Source organism: Phalacrocorax carbo, chromosome 24, assembly GCF_963921805.1.
Source record: "Phalacrocorax carbo chromosome 24, bPhaCar2.1, whole genome shotgun sequence".
Taxonomy (NCBI): domain Eukaryota; kingdom Metazoa; phylum Chordata; class Aves; order Suliformes; family Phalacrocoracidae; genus Phalacrocorax; species Phalacrocorax carbo.
Window position 1 is genome coordinate 4,720,280 of NC_087536.1, and position 16,581 is coordinate 4,736,860.

The following is a 16,581-nucleotide window of genomic DNA, read 5'->3' on the forward strand; positions in this document are numbered from 1 at the left end:
ATGGTAGAACCCACTCGGACTTCACTCACTGACTGAAGAATCAATTCAGACCTTCTGGGATTTGCGATAACCCACTCTGACCTCAGAAGTTACACGAATACCCCCCATCTTCCCTTCTGCCCATCTCAACGTGGAGTTTAAAGCTCTGCTGGTTTTACACATGCACTAATATTCTAAATCATTTTCCTGAAAACATGTACCAGAATAACGCACAGCAGCATCACACCGCATAATAGTAAGTAGGCATTGTATTTTACATACGGGTAACATACACAAATCGTTAGCTGTCTGATTTTCTTCACTAGGCTCTCTACTTCCTTTTATTATTTTCACTCTAAAGGACCCTTAGGGATGTTACGCTCAGATAAAGAATTAATCTACATTAGCTGCTTCAGCTTACGTCTGGAGTAAGAGGGAGTGCTGTGAGCCAACAGAAGAATAAATCAGTACTAGCAGTGTAGGAGCCAACCCACTCCTGAATATACTACTCCCAACCCAAAAAACCCCAAACCCAAACAAACAAAAATCCCCACAAACCAAAAAACTAGACCTGCAATTCCAGTCTCCTTGGAACAGCCTGGAATGTCCCCTTTTGCAGGCACACAGATGGAAAAAGAGACTAGAATAGCTTCTCTTCTTGAAGATTCACACTTTTGTGAACTTTTGTCAGGTTGCCTTGATACATCTTTCTACAACAACTATTTAAGGCTCTCTGCAAGATTACCGAGGCTGTGGTTTAGAGGAATGCCCTCGGCTTTTGTTCCCACTGCATTACCAGCCTCCATCTACTTCCTGCAGTCAGTGAGAATCGCGCTCGCCTAACAGTGTTCAAACAAAAAAGGAAGATAAAATGATGAAGTGTTAGCCACAGTGTAAAACAGTTTTTAAGGCTACAGTCTGCTTCACGTCTGGCTGATCCAAACTAAACAACAGGCAATAGCATGTCAGCTTTCAAGTGGAATGAACAGATGCAGGAATACGCAGCTTGGAACTCACGTGCCAAACACAGCTTCCAAGTGCAAAGAGATGACAACACACTGCTCGTTGGGTCTGGAAGCTGGTCCTTCAGTTAATGGTTCTCAACGCAACTGCTGGAAGCTCTTACAGCTTCATCGAGGCGACCTTCCTTCAGCTGGCCCAGAAGAAGCGCAGCCAGAGACACGGAATTGCCATCCCTGTTTTAGTGGTACTCGGTTCTGAGCGGCTCAGGGAGGAGAGGTGCAGCAACAGCTGCCAATGTGGTTGTTACTACTGTGCTGCAAAGAAACCTCAGATCCTGGTGCTATCAAAGCTGCATCTTTTACCAGCTCTAATTTCACAAAACACATCTACCTAGCGTGTTTAATTACTTCATTCACTTACCAAGATATACACTCGACTGCTTTCACTGTGACACAGTGACCTTCCCAACGTGTAGGATACAAGACAAGACTGCTCCTTTTCGTCTACTGGCGAGGCTACAAGAACTAGATACCATAATGACAGGTGGCTCACAGATCTTATTAGGTTAAAGGGTGCTTGATGATACAGTAAGGTGCATATCTTCCAAACCCTGCAGCTTCATTCTGCCTCTTTGAAATCTGAGCAGCAGCATCTAGCCTGAATGATTAGTACTCTCCCAAGAATATTCTAAATCATAGCCTTGTCCTTTAGAGCAATTGTTCTAACCCCCTAACACTGTTTCAACTATCGTATGACCACAGAAATCAACAGCTTTGCCACCGGCTTTAGCTGAATCAGAATCTGGTTTGCGTTCAGGTTAGCCTATTGGTATTACAGGAATTCAGTAAAATATTCTGCATCTTCTCTGTGTTGTGCATTTCAGAGAAAGAGACTTGGAAGAAGATGGGCACATAACCACTCTTTGGGCTGCCCTCTACAAAAGAAGGGGTTCACACCTTATAGTCTTCCGAGTATTGCGGGACTTACATTCTGGTTTTTACAACCGCATATACCTGCCAGAGGTTTGAAATCCAACTCTCACAAAGTAACCTCTGATTTTAAATGTTTCCATTTTTATGGCCTGTGAAGAAACAGATGCTCATTTACAACACCCATATGATTTTACCAAGTCCGCCTGTAATCACCCTTTTTTCCCCCTCCAAGCCTGCAAACCTGCTACTTGTGTTTGCATACGTTAAGTACAAGAGTAACTATTGCAATGAAATTTTCAAGCAGATTTGTAAAAGCAAAAAACCAAAACCATCACTTGATAAATTGGACTACTCAGCTAATTCCCAACTTGAAAGCGTGTGGCACTTTCAAAAGAATTAAGTGAAATTGCCACTGGCTTTAAATTAGCGTCCTAGTTTTTACTGGGAAAAACATCAAAGGAAGTAGAAGGAAAACTTGGAAATGCTACTGTACAGAACTGTGAGTGTTACTATCTAATGAGTTCTGCTGTATGCATTACTTCCAGAGGGAGCAAGGGTGGAGAGATGAGAGGAGGTCTAACAAGTAAAGCACTTGAGCATGGAGTCCAACTGTGCCTACAGGCTAGTCTTCACCATAAAGTTCACTTGAGTTAAAACTTCAGCATTGCCTCTTGCTAGCATCCCACCTACACGTACCAACGCTAAACCCAAGCTGGCAGACCCAGGGAGACTATAAAGCTCAGGGATCCCACTTCATCAGCTGCAAACGTAACCACCAGAATTACAGCCGTAAATGTTTGTGTGAGTGTTCTCAGGCCTCCAACACCTTCCCCTTTCCACCCATGTCCTCAAAAAGAGACACACAAACACTCCCATAATTTGCATGAGAAGAATTCATAGCGTGGATTGGCCCACTCCATTTTAAGAAACTTGGGATACGCTGCCAAGAAACTCCTTCCCTCCACTGGATAGCACCTCTATGAAAACTAGCACTTGAGCTAGCTCATGCTGGCAGGGCTAGCACAAGTAGAATTTCTAATATGCATAACCATAGGGATTTCAGTTGGCCTCTGCACCTTCAGTCCTTTTCATGCAACACGGGCTTCGTAACAGATTACTCTCCCTTAATGGATGCCTGTGGTTTCTTTGATTCATGTTTGCAAAATGACACAAGCCCCAGTCAGAGAACTGGCACTGCACAGTGAGATATACAGTTTCACGCTTCCAGAAACCTTTAATTCCAAAGCATTTTTATCTCGCCACCTATCTCAGGTAACAAGCAAATGGCCAACAGGGGAATAGTGTTGAAATGAGGAACAGGAACTGTTGGAACTTGGCTGGGAATGAAGGGTCTTACTCTGGAAGGAAAAAAGCCAAACAAGAATACTGATCCCTTTGTTGTCAAGAAGAATGAAGGACAAGCTACTCCCAAAGTTGCAGTAAGCAGATCAGTTTTAATTAATCTGCACAAGATGCAAGAAGATAAAGAATTTGGAACCACGTACTACACACTGTAGCCTTCCCTTCGTCTTCTAGAGCTGCTTTATTCTTTTACATTAAGCTCCATCTCTCTGCAGCTCGAAGCCCCTACTACATTGTCAGAGTAATGAGAATGGAAGTACTGCAAGAATCAGGTCTCTAATAAATATTAGCTAGATATTCTTGCATTAAAAAAAAAAAAAAAAGGAAAAGAAAAGTTATTTCAGAACTAATTGGCCACTATTTGCCCATGAAACTTCAGACCTGAAGTTATGAACTGTTTTATTATTATGGAGGGTCAAAGTACCAAGCCTCCCAAGAGCAGAAAACTGTTATCTCCATCATATCTCAAAGAACTTTTTGCCCAGATTCAGCACTTTCCAGAATGAGGTCCACTTCTATTGCAGCAACACCTCCAAAAGTTCACGAGTATAAGCAGTGGCCAAAGAATAATCTCCACAGACCAATCACTACTTTTTTTAGGTACATTCTGACAATGTGCCAGACACCTATCTGAAAGCTTCAAGAGGCTGCCAGAACAATTCATCCTTTATACAACGCCCCCCCCTCCATTCCTGGGAGATCTTCCCAGGAGGTACAGTCTGTACTGTACCAAAAAGACATTTTTTTCTCATTTAAGCAACTGGCCCAACTAGCACTCTATAACATCTTCAGTTTTTGAAGGCAACCATGAACCGGCTGCCTAGAAAGCTGTTTAGCAATTCATATTTATGTTCCAGTTTTATTAGCACATTTCCTGGCAAATGCACCAACATTCATTACCATGATTTAGGCACTCAATCATAAGTTAAATGCATTGGACCTGAAAACATAGTCTCATTCTGGTATCAAGGGGATAAATGTGCTTATGAATTTGGACTAAGGTAGTTTTTATGGTTATTTTTTCAATGTGCTTCCCTAAATAGGGTTTTGTCCCCCCTCACCCTCCAAAAAAGCACTAATTGAAAGAAATGTCCTATCAGTCAAGTGCAAGTTACACAGGAAAAAAAAAGTTGACTTTCAATTAAAGGAGCTTTGGCAAGCATGCGCGTGGAAGAGGTGAACATTTTTCAACTTCTGAATGATAGGGAAAGATTTTATACATTTACTGCTTCTTAAACAATATACTATTGGTTTTTTCAGTTCATGAACTTTTATTATTTTGCATTTAATTTCCATAGTTTGTGCAGGCAAATACAGTCCTACACCAAAAGAACCACCACAAGAATATGCAAGAGACTAGTATGAAATTCAGAGCTGGGTCGACACACCAGCTCTAGCAGAAGCTGGTACTTACAGCCTCTTGGCACCTCGGAACAATTAGGCCCACATCTAATCAGCAGGAGACAGCTCAGCCAAAACTCTAAGAGGCAGCCGTTCTGGGGGCCTCAAGAAAAGCTTCAGAGCCTCCGTAACAGGACCTGATCATTAGTAAGACGAACTGTATGATAGTTCCTAAACATCAGGGCTGTTGCTGATGTTTCAAGGTGGATACCTGAGAGCTGAAGCACCCAGCAATCACAAAGCACTTTGAAAAATATTACTTTTCGAAGTAAGAATAAAAAAAGGAACTGTTGCAAGTCTTGTTCATGTCAGCAATGCCTTTGAAGTCCACAGGACTAGCTTCACAGGGAACTACTTCAGAGGCAGAGTAGTAATCACCAAAAGTAAGAGAAGACAGACTCAGGCTAATATGGATTAATAAAAAAATTAGAAAGGACCATGGAAGCAAGAAGTAGCATAGCCAACTTTCACACCAAATCAGCTGTAGACACAGCAGTAAAGATTGGGGAACTAAATCAGAAATAGCATTGTATACTACTCTGAGGATTCAAAATTTTTTTCTGTCAGCAATGCCAAGGTTTTACTTTTCCCTGTTGAAAGCTTTGTTGGTATCGCCATCAGCACAAAAGCATTTAGACACAAATCATAATAAAGCAAATGGAAGGAGAAATGGGTAGTTATAGGGTGTTTCTATCAATAGAAAGGAAGACAGCCCCTTCTGCAGTAGGAATGGGCTCTTCCATCCTTCTAGAGCCCTTGTCAGGAACCTGTTGCATAGTGGTGGACTACAAGTTAGAAGCTTTCTGCAGGAATGGCAGGCATAGGGCAAGCAGCAAGTTGAAACAAATACGAGTTTTGCTCTCATTTGACATGATGTACTACTATCGCACCGTGAAACTCCTTTGATCACAGACTGTATTTCGAGACAACTTTGCAGAAGACGTACGAGGTCTGAACATGAAGCCAAGACCTGATGGCCCAGCACATCAGAAGTTATCACAAATCAAACCATTAGTAAGAAAATCTTATTCTGCAGCACTCTCTCTTCCTCTCTGATCCTCTGCATTTCTGCTCCCATAAATCACAAACGTCGCTGGCAGGCACTGGTTTACATTTGAAAAATTACTGCCATTCCTAAGACATGACGCAGCTGATTGTAACAACCACCACATGGTATTTTCACAAAGTAAATACTTCTTGGCGACAAGAATAGTCCTATGCTCCGGTCCCTCAAGCAGGGAAAAATGGAATGGGTTTAAAAGGCTGCCAATAACTATTAGGGGTAATGAACTGTCAGTTTACCAAAAAAAAAAATTTATTCAAAAAGGAAAAAACTCAACAAAATAAAAGATGATAGGTTGAAACTCAAAGGTTGCATTTTACCGCGGTAACAAACGGTTCCTTTTGGTACTATGGCTAAGGTATTTTAGCCATAGCAAGTGGCCACGCTGCTTTTGGAACCAAATCGCATCAAGCCGTTCCCTTTCAAATAGCCACCCATGTATCCACACACTTGAAGAGCAACATGGGAATCCCTGGAATGGGATGTGAGGAGGCAGGGAAAGCTCGGGAATTAAAGCTGCCCAGAAGTTTCTCAGCCTTCCCCTCCCAGCTCCCTGCTTTTAAAAATGCACCAGGATCAAAACACTTTCCACAGAGTGACTGAACCGCTGTGTTTAATTAGCTTCCCTTCAACCCACATTTTAAGACACTTTTGAACAGAACATGGCTCTGGTTTTACTCAGAGCCTATAAAGATTACTAAAATACAAACAGCGCATTGATATACCTCACTGACCAGTGCAGTTTTTGTGGGCTCATAATAATATTTTAAGTTATACATTTAACAATTTGGAAAGATCACAGGCGACAAATATTGCTTAAGCTTTCACTTGCTCCTTCTAAGCAGAACATCGCGATTTGTGGCTTTGGGTGTTGCGCTGCAAGCTCCAAGTTTGTTGCTGGCTTGAAGCATTTTGTGGTTTGTGGAGTGAATCGTCCATTACGGCCGGCAACTGCAGAGGATCGGCCACGACAACCTGCCTGGCCCTTCCCCAGTTCTACCACACAAGCTCTAGGAAACAGCCGCTACCCCAAAAACATGGGTAAATTTACACTTTAAGAGATGTTCATACCATGCACCCAGGTGCCAGCCACCATCTTCACCTACACGCAGGCTGTTCTGGACCTCGTGCTCAAAGCTCTTTCAATAAAGCTTCGGTTAATAATTTCTTATTCTGGAGGAGCAGATTTGTGGATTCGCTGAACAATAGGTACACACACCGATCAAACTGCGTAATTATAAACAAACACTTCACATCCTGGTAGTTCACAGTCAAAGGTGACATATAAAGTTATGTGTGTACCTGATGCATCATTACAGTCACCTGGAAACTGTTCTGGCTGAAGACTCGGCACTTTTTGTTTCTGAATTGGTTTCGAGCTGGGTCAGTCCCCTGACCTGGCTTACCACCCGGCAGGAGGCAATCAGAAAATGAGTCCTATTGCTTGATCTGGTAGCGGTCTGGATTTACACCAGAAGAATAGCTTATGATTCCACAGACTCCAGATTCTCTCATATTTGGTACTGAAACCAACTTTAAAACAAGCAGATACTAAAAGTTAAAAAATGTGGGGAGGCATTCGGGGATTCTTTCCTCCAGAGCACACTCTTTTGACTGAAAAGAGTCTGCATGAAAGGCATTCTGCAAATGACGCCTTCTCTTTGAGAGAAGCACTCAACCGAGAATAGGTTACTGCATTTAGTCTGGCCCTAAAACTGACCAGCTTTCAAGGAAGATGCACCAGGTAGAACCTTTCCTTCCCAAATCAGAGGTGAAGCATGTTGCAAGGAAGCTTTGTGAGGCCCAGAAAATCCCATTGCTTAAAGAGGCAAGATGTTGCCCATCAGATGATCAGCAGCATTTTTGTCCCTTTACAAGGCTGAAGCTTCCACAGTCCCATCTGTTACTGGGTTGAAAATTCATTGCAAGTGAGAAACTGCAAGCCATTTGTCTCTCACGTATGCTTCCCTAAAAACGCTACGATTTCCAATCTTGTACTCCCTGCTGTCTGCTGTTTCAAACCCAGCCCATATGCCATCTGTATTATCCGTGCTAAAGGTAGTAGTCTCCATGTTTAACCAATGGAGGACAAAACCAGGAGCTAGCAAATCAGTTTGAACCCACAATCAACAAATCTGTAGAATATAATCCAAGACATAAACCATTCTGAACTGAAATGCAAAGATCAGACAGGTGACTCTGGATCACATTATTTAGTTCCTGGAATTTCTTACTGCGTTGGTATGATTTATAGGGTTGTGTTTAAAATAAATGCTCTATATTAGTTTCCAAAGCACAGATAACTAACAGCCACAACATGTGTGTTCTTTCTGAAAAGAATTAACTTGCATTTTTGTGCTTCACAACTATCAACTTACCTACGCTACCAGTGACTGAAGTTGTGACCATCTAACGGCCTAGATCATACACACCAGTGGCATTACCCTCATTACCACCGCCTTCATAATTGGTCCTAACAGGCACCTTGGTTAGCAGGCAGATTAATGGCCCAAGCAGCTCACGCTTTCCTCTCAATCCTCATCAGCTTCTTCAAATTAAGCACAAAACCAACGAGGACTGGTACCCGAACGCAAAGCTTGAGCACAGCACAGGATGCAACCGTAGCCAGGAACCCGACGCATCTGCAAACGTCGAACTGACAAAATAAGGGTTCCATTAATGCCATGTATCAAACACTGCTGATAAAGCTAGTCACTACATAAATAACTCTGTTTACTGCCTGTGGATTAACCCTATCAGCTCTGGTTGCAAATTAAATGCAAGAGCTGAAGGATTAGATTCTACGTCAGTTTGGTCCACTTGTCTGCATGCAGGGGAAATATCTGTCTTTTCTACACAGCTTACCTGAAGTAAGGGCATCCTTCCCACCGGCACACTTTTTGAGTGGTAGCGTAAGGGCACGGGCAGTCTTGCCCTCCACCCTGCTTACTCAGAAGCCAGCGCCCTTTCTGGGAGAGGAGCTGTCATAATCAGCAGCTGGCTCAAGCCAGCACAAAAAAAACCACCCCGGAAGCTAATAAAAAGGAAGCCAGAGGAGTGCCTCTGATTCATCCTACTGCCCAAGGCCATTCTTGAGGTGGAAGAGCCTTGCTCAAAGGTGTGCTTAAAACAACCCCACCACAATCTACTACAGCCAGTCATACTAGGATTATACAGTTTGATTATAAAACCAAAATTTTTAAATTCCTGATGCTCAGAGTAATCTCACCAAGTCATATGTATGTGCCCCCACATATAAAGATCCTGGGCTGTCACCTACACAGAAATAAACAAAGTTCAGGACATACAACACTCCACACCCTCCCGGTTACCGGAGAAGAAATTAGATAAGGTTGCGCTGCATATAACATCTCTAAGGCTTAAGCCACCGTCCTGCAAGAAGCGGGCTGCCTTGCTGCAAAGGCACTTGAAATCAAGTCGGTAACTTATTTCGAATTGACTCCGTGAAAGATTGTGCAGGACAAGGTTCTTCACCTTTAAACTCACCGACTGAACTCGAATGAACCACCTCATGGGAGTCAGGGCAATTAACACTTCGCAAGCACAACATTAAAAATTCTTCTCACATCAAGAAGCCCACTGTGGAACAGGGGCTGTACAGAAGCTCCCTCTTCATTAAAACAAACTATCAGAAGTTGTCTGTGTCATTTGTGGCTTCCTGCCTATTGTTCCCTACCCAATTCTCACAACCAACGTCAAAATCATGTGGTTTTCAATTTGTGAAACTCTCAAGAAAAGGTGAACTTATCAGTAGCACCAAGGCTATGTTCCTCCTAGAGAAAAGCGAGCCAGCATTCAACAATCTCCTTTTAAGCGTAAGGGAGAGAACAGGGCAGAAGGCACAAGGTATGAGCCAAACTCCCACCATTCCTCACCTATGTCAAGATTTCCGCCCCCCGCAAAGACGTCACCCACCGCCCTGAATTTGCTCATTACAGCCATCTGATCCTGTCATTGATTTTTCTACCCACATCTTCATTTTAGCTGCTACGTTAGAGCACTCTTCACTGTAAAACATGCTGGAAAGGCAAAACTGCAAAGGTCAGTCCCGAATTTGCAGGATTCTGGAAACCCCGAGCTCCCAGGGCGTGAGCTGGACAGGCACCACTGCCTCCATCCCCAAGGGTTCAAAGAGTGAACACCCGCTGCTCAAACCTGGAAGTGGCACAGAGCAGGAGCTGAAAAAGAGAGCAGAGCACAGAAAGTGCGCGGGGAAGAAACGACCCGAGGGTGGGCAAAAGGAACGACTCCAGATGGGGGAAGCAAATGAACGTGCGGTGCCGGGAAACGGGGGGCTCGGCAGCGGCGCCCGCGCTGCGGGAGGCAGAGGAGGCTCCGGGAGGAAGAGGAGGCTCCCGGGGAGGGGGCGCGGGGCAGGAGGGGAGGGGAGGCGGAGGCTCCCGGGGACGGGGCGCAGGGGACGGGGGCGTCCGGGCGGCCCGGGCTGGCACTCACCGACCCCGTACTTCTCCCGCTTGGTGGGGATCCAGCGGGCCATGCCGGCGGGCGGGGGCTGCCCCGCGGCTGGGCTGGGCTCGGCTGGGCTCGCCTCGGCTGGGCCGGGCTCAGCGCGGCCGCTCGCCTGCCGCCGCCCCGCCGCGCTGCCTGGGGCCGGGCGCCCCGGGCCGCTCCGCCATGCTCCGAAACTTCCCGGCAGCCGCCCAACTTTGCTGCCTCCCCCGCCGAGCCGAGCGGAGGAGAGGGAGGGAGGGGAGGAGGGAGGGAGGGAAGGAGGCGTCTCTCCCCGCCCCGGCGGGGATCACCTGCTCCCGCCCCGCCCCGGAGAGCGCCCCCGGCTCCGCTGCGGGGTGCTGATGGGGCCCGGGGGGACAGACGGACAGAGAGACGAACCCTGGAGAAAACACTAACAGGGAGGGTGAGCGGCTAGGGTTAATGCTTCCCGTTACTGCTACTTAACATACTGATGTGTAAGCGTGAGCACATTTTCCCGCTGCTCACCTAAATTCAGATTTTAAAAAATTCATTTATTAACGACTAAGAAAACAAGAGTTCTTTCAAAAGCACTCCAGGCACCTAGAAAAATAGTCACAGGACTGCACTTTGCAAGAGACGCAATGTCCTTGTTCACAAGATTGACTTGGCACGCGATGACGTAAACCTCCACTTGACTCCAGTGGGTGAACTGGGGCTTGATAAAGTATTTCAAACTGGTGACAGAGAGACCTAAGCTCTGCACGTACCTGGATCCTGCAACGCAGGGCTGACGTTCCGACCTGAACCAGACCGGCTGGCTCCAGTAGTTATGTTGGCTGTGGTGTGGCAAATCGTCTGGGAGAGGGATATTCAGTAACACCTATTACTTACACCCTTAATTAAGCAGCACCACTGCAAATCCCAGTGTCAGATTCTTTACAGAGCGTTAGGTCCAAACTGAGGAGATCCAGGTTCTCATCATCTCTCTGGGGCTGTAAGTAACTAGATCTGCTTTCTGTTAGTGCCTGGCCTTTGCTCTATGCCCATCTCCTGTGGAAGACAATAAGAACTGTGACCATTCAGACTGTTTTAAAACCTACCCACCTGTTTAATTGCACTAAAGCATGAAAATCTGGGGCGATAATCTTTTTTATTATCTTGCATTACAAGTGAGAAGCACTAGGGGTAGTAGCCCTGCTGCTCAGCTGTGCCCTGGGCAGATCCCTTCACCTCTCTCCGATTCCCAGCCTACATCCCTCTTGCGTGTTCAGAACAGCTTTCCATACTACAGACTCTCCCTCCTGCGTTTATAGTAAGTTTAATTTACCTTGATCTCCACTGGTATCTCTAAGTGGCAGAGTAATATAAATAAGAATTAATTACTGATAATTTGCTCTAACAAATAAACTTCTTTGCAAGCCAGAATTTTAAACACAAGGACACTTGGTACCACAGTATCATTGTACAATATACTGGGTTTTTAACAATACCTGGTGATCTGTCATCTGTCAAGAATGCGCGGCCCACGAATTTGTTGCACGCAGAGCACGTTACTCATCTAGCTGTGATGTGCAGTAATGTTACACCCAGTTTCCACTAGACAGCCGAACCCTTCTCTAAGACGATGTTTTGATCTTCTCCCGAGGGCTGCTCATGACATGACCGAGATGCTCCTAACTCTATTCAGATGCGTACATCCGAACACGAGAACGCTGCAGCTTAGAGATGAAATATGGACGTGGGCTCTTCCAATACTTAAATGGCACCTGAAGCTTCAAGAGAGAGTATGTTGATACGTAGGACAAGTTACAAGAAAAAAAAGATTTTGCAAGTCGGAACTGGTTTAACTGACCTGTTATTTATGAAACACTAATTCGACCCAGCCAACTCCGATCGGCTGTTGTACTGGCACATATCTGAAGTCATTGTTCTTAGGCACAAAACCCTCCAGCTAAAGATTTAGCAGTGCCACTAAACGTAGTCCTTGTGGTGTTTCTGTGGAGCGGTGGGGGCTCACAGAGGGCTGGGGGCACTGCCGAGGGCCGCTCCCCTCACCGCAGGATGGGGGCATCCAAGCTTGTGTGAAGAGCAAATACTTCGATATTTTGCAAATTCTTTTACTCTGGAAGATTCACCTAGGCCTTTTTTTTTGATGGAAGCTTAATATTGCAGTGTGTTTTGAGACCTTAACCCAAACAGCAATGTAACTAGGCTATGAAGACAAAGAGGGTGATGGCTGTTCTAGGCCTCCCCGCTCTCATCTTGGGTCGCCTGGACTCCAAAATACTCCCTGCTACGCACAGGATGTGGCTGCTCTGGGGCCCTTTTGCAGTGTATGGCAGAACGAGCGATGCAGAGGAGGCTGCTTTTTGTGCACCACCCTGCATTCCCTTCTGCCCAGGGAACACCCCATCTGCCCCTGGAGGGCTGCTTTAGCAATGCCTGAAGTGTTAGTCCTGTAAAAGTTCCAGTGCTTGGAGCTAAACATTCCTCGCTGCAATTCAAGGTGCTGTGTGTGTGCTAACACCCAAAGTTAGTTACAGTGACCCTCCTTAGACAGAGAAAAACATCTGTTTCTTTTCTGGTAAAGATTGTTTTCTTTCTTTCCTTCTTACTTCTGCTGGGCCGTGGCTTTCTGCAGCTTCATCCCAGATAAGGAAGAGAAACAGCTCGATGAGTAGCATCGTGTAGGTGACAAGAGAGGAACTGCAGAACATGCTTAGATCTGAGGCCAGATTGTTAAAAAGTACTCACGAAGACACTGGAATGAGTTTCTGAAAGACCACCTGTATCCTGGCTGCCAAGGCCTTTGCCTAGAGGTCCTCTTATCAAGAGTCTAACAGCCTAGACCCTTGATTTTACTTTAAGATTCTTGATTTTGTAGTTAAGCAGGCTGAGCTGTGCCAGTTTTTTCCAACCCAGGTGAAGCAAATTCTTGGCAGCAAATGAAAAAGAGAGCATGAAAGATAGACAAGTAGTAACTAGAGTAGCTGGTTTTATTACTGAAGTAGGGAAAGTTGGTGAACGTTTCATTAAATGTGATTTGCAAATGTCAGGGGCACATGAAGGAAGCAATCTCAGCTATCCCTGAAAGTAGTTTCGATTTCAGACAGCCTTTTATTTAATTTTATAATATCACCAAATGTATTTTTGCCTTCTCTGTTTCTTTCTTTCAATGCTCAAGTGTTGTTTAACAGGACCATTAATGGTGAACAGTCTGGCCCCTGCTCTTCCCTGCCTCAAACAGGAGCAGGACAGATTGTTAAATTCTAACTGAGGCTATATCAGAGATTAACTCGGTTTACATAAATACCACATCAAAACCCTAATACTGAGGTCACGTCACAGATCAGAGCTGGAGAGAATATGGGTGACTAAGGTTCACTGACATTTTTAGTGCACTAAGAAAGCCTTGTTACTCCTGGGTCTTTTACTTCGTAGATGAAAGAACAGCATATTTGCAAATTATCAGGCTGCTGAAGTAAACCCTTTAGCTAAACCTAGCATTTCAAAATGTGAAGTTAACAGAGTCATTAGAAAGAAGCCCGTGCCTTAGAAACATTTCTGCAGGACTATGTAACTGCATCTCTTTTTTTGTGGCGTAACCGAGGTTTAAGAAATGTAATTCTAGTGCCCTCTTGTGTTCCAAGTGAGAAATAGCAGAGCTAAAGAATACACCGACCTTCACTGACTGAATGGAAAAGGACAGAACACCAGTTTTTTCCTGTGGTAACACTTAAGAACTCTTCTAGTCACCGGACTGGTTCCCACCTAGCTAGGTTCTGTCCATATACAAACAAAAATGATGGCACTTGAATCAAGCGGTTTACATTCAAAGCAAAAGAAAGGACGTGGAAACAGTGTGGAGGAAAACGTAAAATAATAAAGCCATGCCGTTCAGCAAAATAGTAAGTGGTTTTAGCACACCAGCTAAAAAACTACTACTACAGCTAAAGCCACCTGTCCATTAAGTTCATAAATCAATCCCTCTAGCTGATGAAGGATCAGGTCTGGTTAACAGTTGGACTTTTATTTTCAGGTCACCAGCAGAAACTGTAACTAAAAAGCAGCAGAGTAAGCTAGATGAGCAATTAAATATGCAAATACATACATACACCACATATAGGAGAAAACAGTGGGTTTATCCATCTGCCTGTACATGTTTTATCATGGAACAATATTTAACATGTTATCTGAAAATCTCATAGTCCAGATACATTATAGCTGAGTATTTCACTGCACGTTTTCTTATCCAGCTAAGGCAAATGCTTGTATGATAATGCTAGTTTTGTTTCATAGTTTGCATTACCCTGTTGTCAGTTCACTTTGTTGTTCTGTTAATGCAACAGGGATATTTCTAAACAATTTTTCAACAAAACCACGATTTCCCTGCGACCAATTTCACTGGCACTTTTTTTTTCTGGATTGTTTTGCACGAGCACAGCTGTGAGAAAGGGCAAACATACAGTACTAAACTGAGGCTTACAGCTACTTCAACCCACCTTTGGCTTATCACATGGAGCTAAGGTATGACAAACTCCTACCAGAGTACTTTCTCCAATTTACAGCTGAAGAGTAAGCAAAGGACTGCGTAACCAACACCAGCTCATGCGTTATTGCAAGATCTCTCTCTTCTGCAAATACATTCCAGTACGTTCCATCTTCCTGCAGCGAGGGAAGGAAACAATTTCTTCACTGGAAGAAATATATAGCAGCTCTGCGCAGACCTCACTGACCCAAGGTCTAACATGGACGGGTGTTCGCTGTTTCCTTGTTTTATTTACATACAGTATAAATTGCTTCTTAAGCAGGGCATATAGTATTTCTCTGACTAGAAGAAGAGCAGCAAATTCCCCGGGCGGCTAACTGCATATGGCAACACACTGTTACCCTGCATGGTATTCTAGGCTGACAAACAAGCCGAAATGTGGGTAAACAGTGTTTCTGAGCAGACCAGTAACGGAGAAGATGCTATGTAAAGTTGTTGCTTTTGTGTAAAAATACCAAAAGCAATCACATGATTTGGACAAGAGATTTCCTGTCCAAAACTGATAAATGTCTTGGAGACAGATTTATAAAGGTATTTAGATACTTAATTATGCTGAAAGGTGCCTAGTAGGAATTTAAAAGTACCTTAAAAGCTAATTCCTATTGAAATAAATGTAAGAATGATAAGTTTCTCAGAAAGCCATTCAGGCGTAGATTTGCTAGTGTACATCTAAGTTAATAAAGACCTGACACTGCATGTCCCCAGCACTGTGCCACACAAGCTTAGCAGCTCAAACGCAGAAGCTGCGTAGAATCTTTCTTCGCATGGCTCACTCGCTTGGGTTCAGCGATGTTCAAGACCTCCCAGTTTTAACGGCTTCAGGCTCTGCACTCAAATAAGAGCCAGGCACGGATTTCTTGGAGAAGTCAAGAGGACTTTACTCCCCCTTATCAGCAGCAACTGGCATGACTGGTATCCCTAGCATGGGACCTGCTGCAGAGTCAGTGCTATGTAGTTCCCCTGGATTCCCTCCAAGTCAGCCGTGCATTTCTTCAGTCCTAATGGGGCAGAGCTGTCGGTTCCAGTACGATTTTGCCACTGTTGAGTTGGGGTAATACGGTGCTGAGTAGGTAATAGTTTGTTAGACAGATTGATCCCTTTTTCTCAAGAGACATTCTAGATGAAATGTAATCACCTCTGTTTCATGATTTTGTGGAAACATTTCCAAAGCCATCTGACTACTGAAACCCGAATCCTTTTCAATTAAACAGGAATGGGGACTATAAAAGCCCTTAGGCAGCTTTGAAAATTTCTGCCTTGATGTATCCTTAAGTCAGATGAACAGGTTCTGAGTAATCAGTTAGTTGGCGTTTCCATTTTAATAGCTTTGTATTTTTATGTCTGAGTTTATTAAAATTTCAAAGCTTAGCTTCTCTACCCCTCCTCCATCTGTTTCTTTTTAAGGAAAGACAGAAGAATCTTCCCATCTAGTCTGCATTTTATCCAGATGGTGATCTCTCCCTTTGTTCAGGCATGAATTCTATCCATGCAAACCAAAGCGTCAATCATGCAATCAACTTTTGCATTAGTTGCAAAGCTCAGTAGGATATTTGCTTCATTAGAAAATGCAAGGTGTAACACCCCAGCTGCAACACCTAAGAGTGTGTTCAACGCTGCAAATGCCAACGTGAGACATGCATTCATTATCTGCACCAGCTCAATGGGAGGAGGCCAATACCATACTCCTTTAGGTACTGTTAAGTCCCAAATCTAATATTCCTGAAATGAAACACAATGGGAAACGATACCTCAAGTGGTAGAGCATTCAGAGATCTCACTTGAAAAATTGCTTTTAACTATCTTTATCATCTATATTCATTTGAGTCCATTTACTGCTGCCACATGCACTGAGAAAGAGCCTCATGGGGCAGCAGCAG

At 44.2% G+C, this 16,581-nt stretch overlaps 1 protein-coding gene across 2 annotated transcripts in view; it reads right to left on the minus strand.

Annotated features, from left to right (window-relative positions):
- The window catches only part of DOCK5 (dedicator of cytokinesis 5), an 87,454-nt gene extending 77,047 nt beyond the window's left edge, over nucleotides 1-10,407 (minus strand). For both annotated transcript variants that reach the window (XM_064472491.1, XM_064472490.1), the window contains exon 1: nucleotides 10,177-10,407. In XM_064472491.1, the coding sequence (XP_064328561.1) occupies nucleotides 10,177-10,219 (43 nt within the window). In that variant the 5' untranslated portion in view covers nucleotides 10,220-10,407. The remainder of the gene's footprint in view (nucleotides 1-10,176) is intronic.
- Between the last annotated feature and the right edge of the window lie 6,174 nt (nucleotides 10,408-16,581).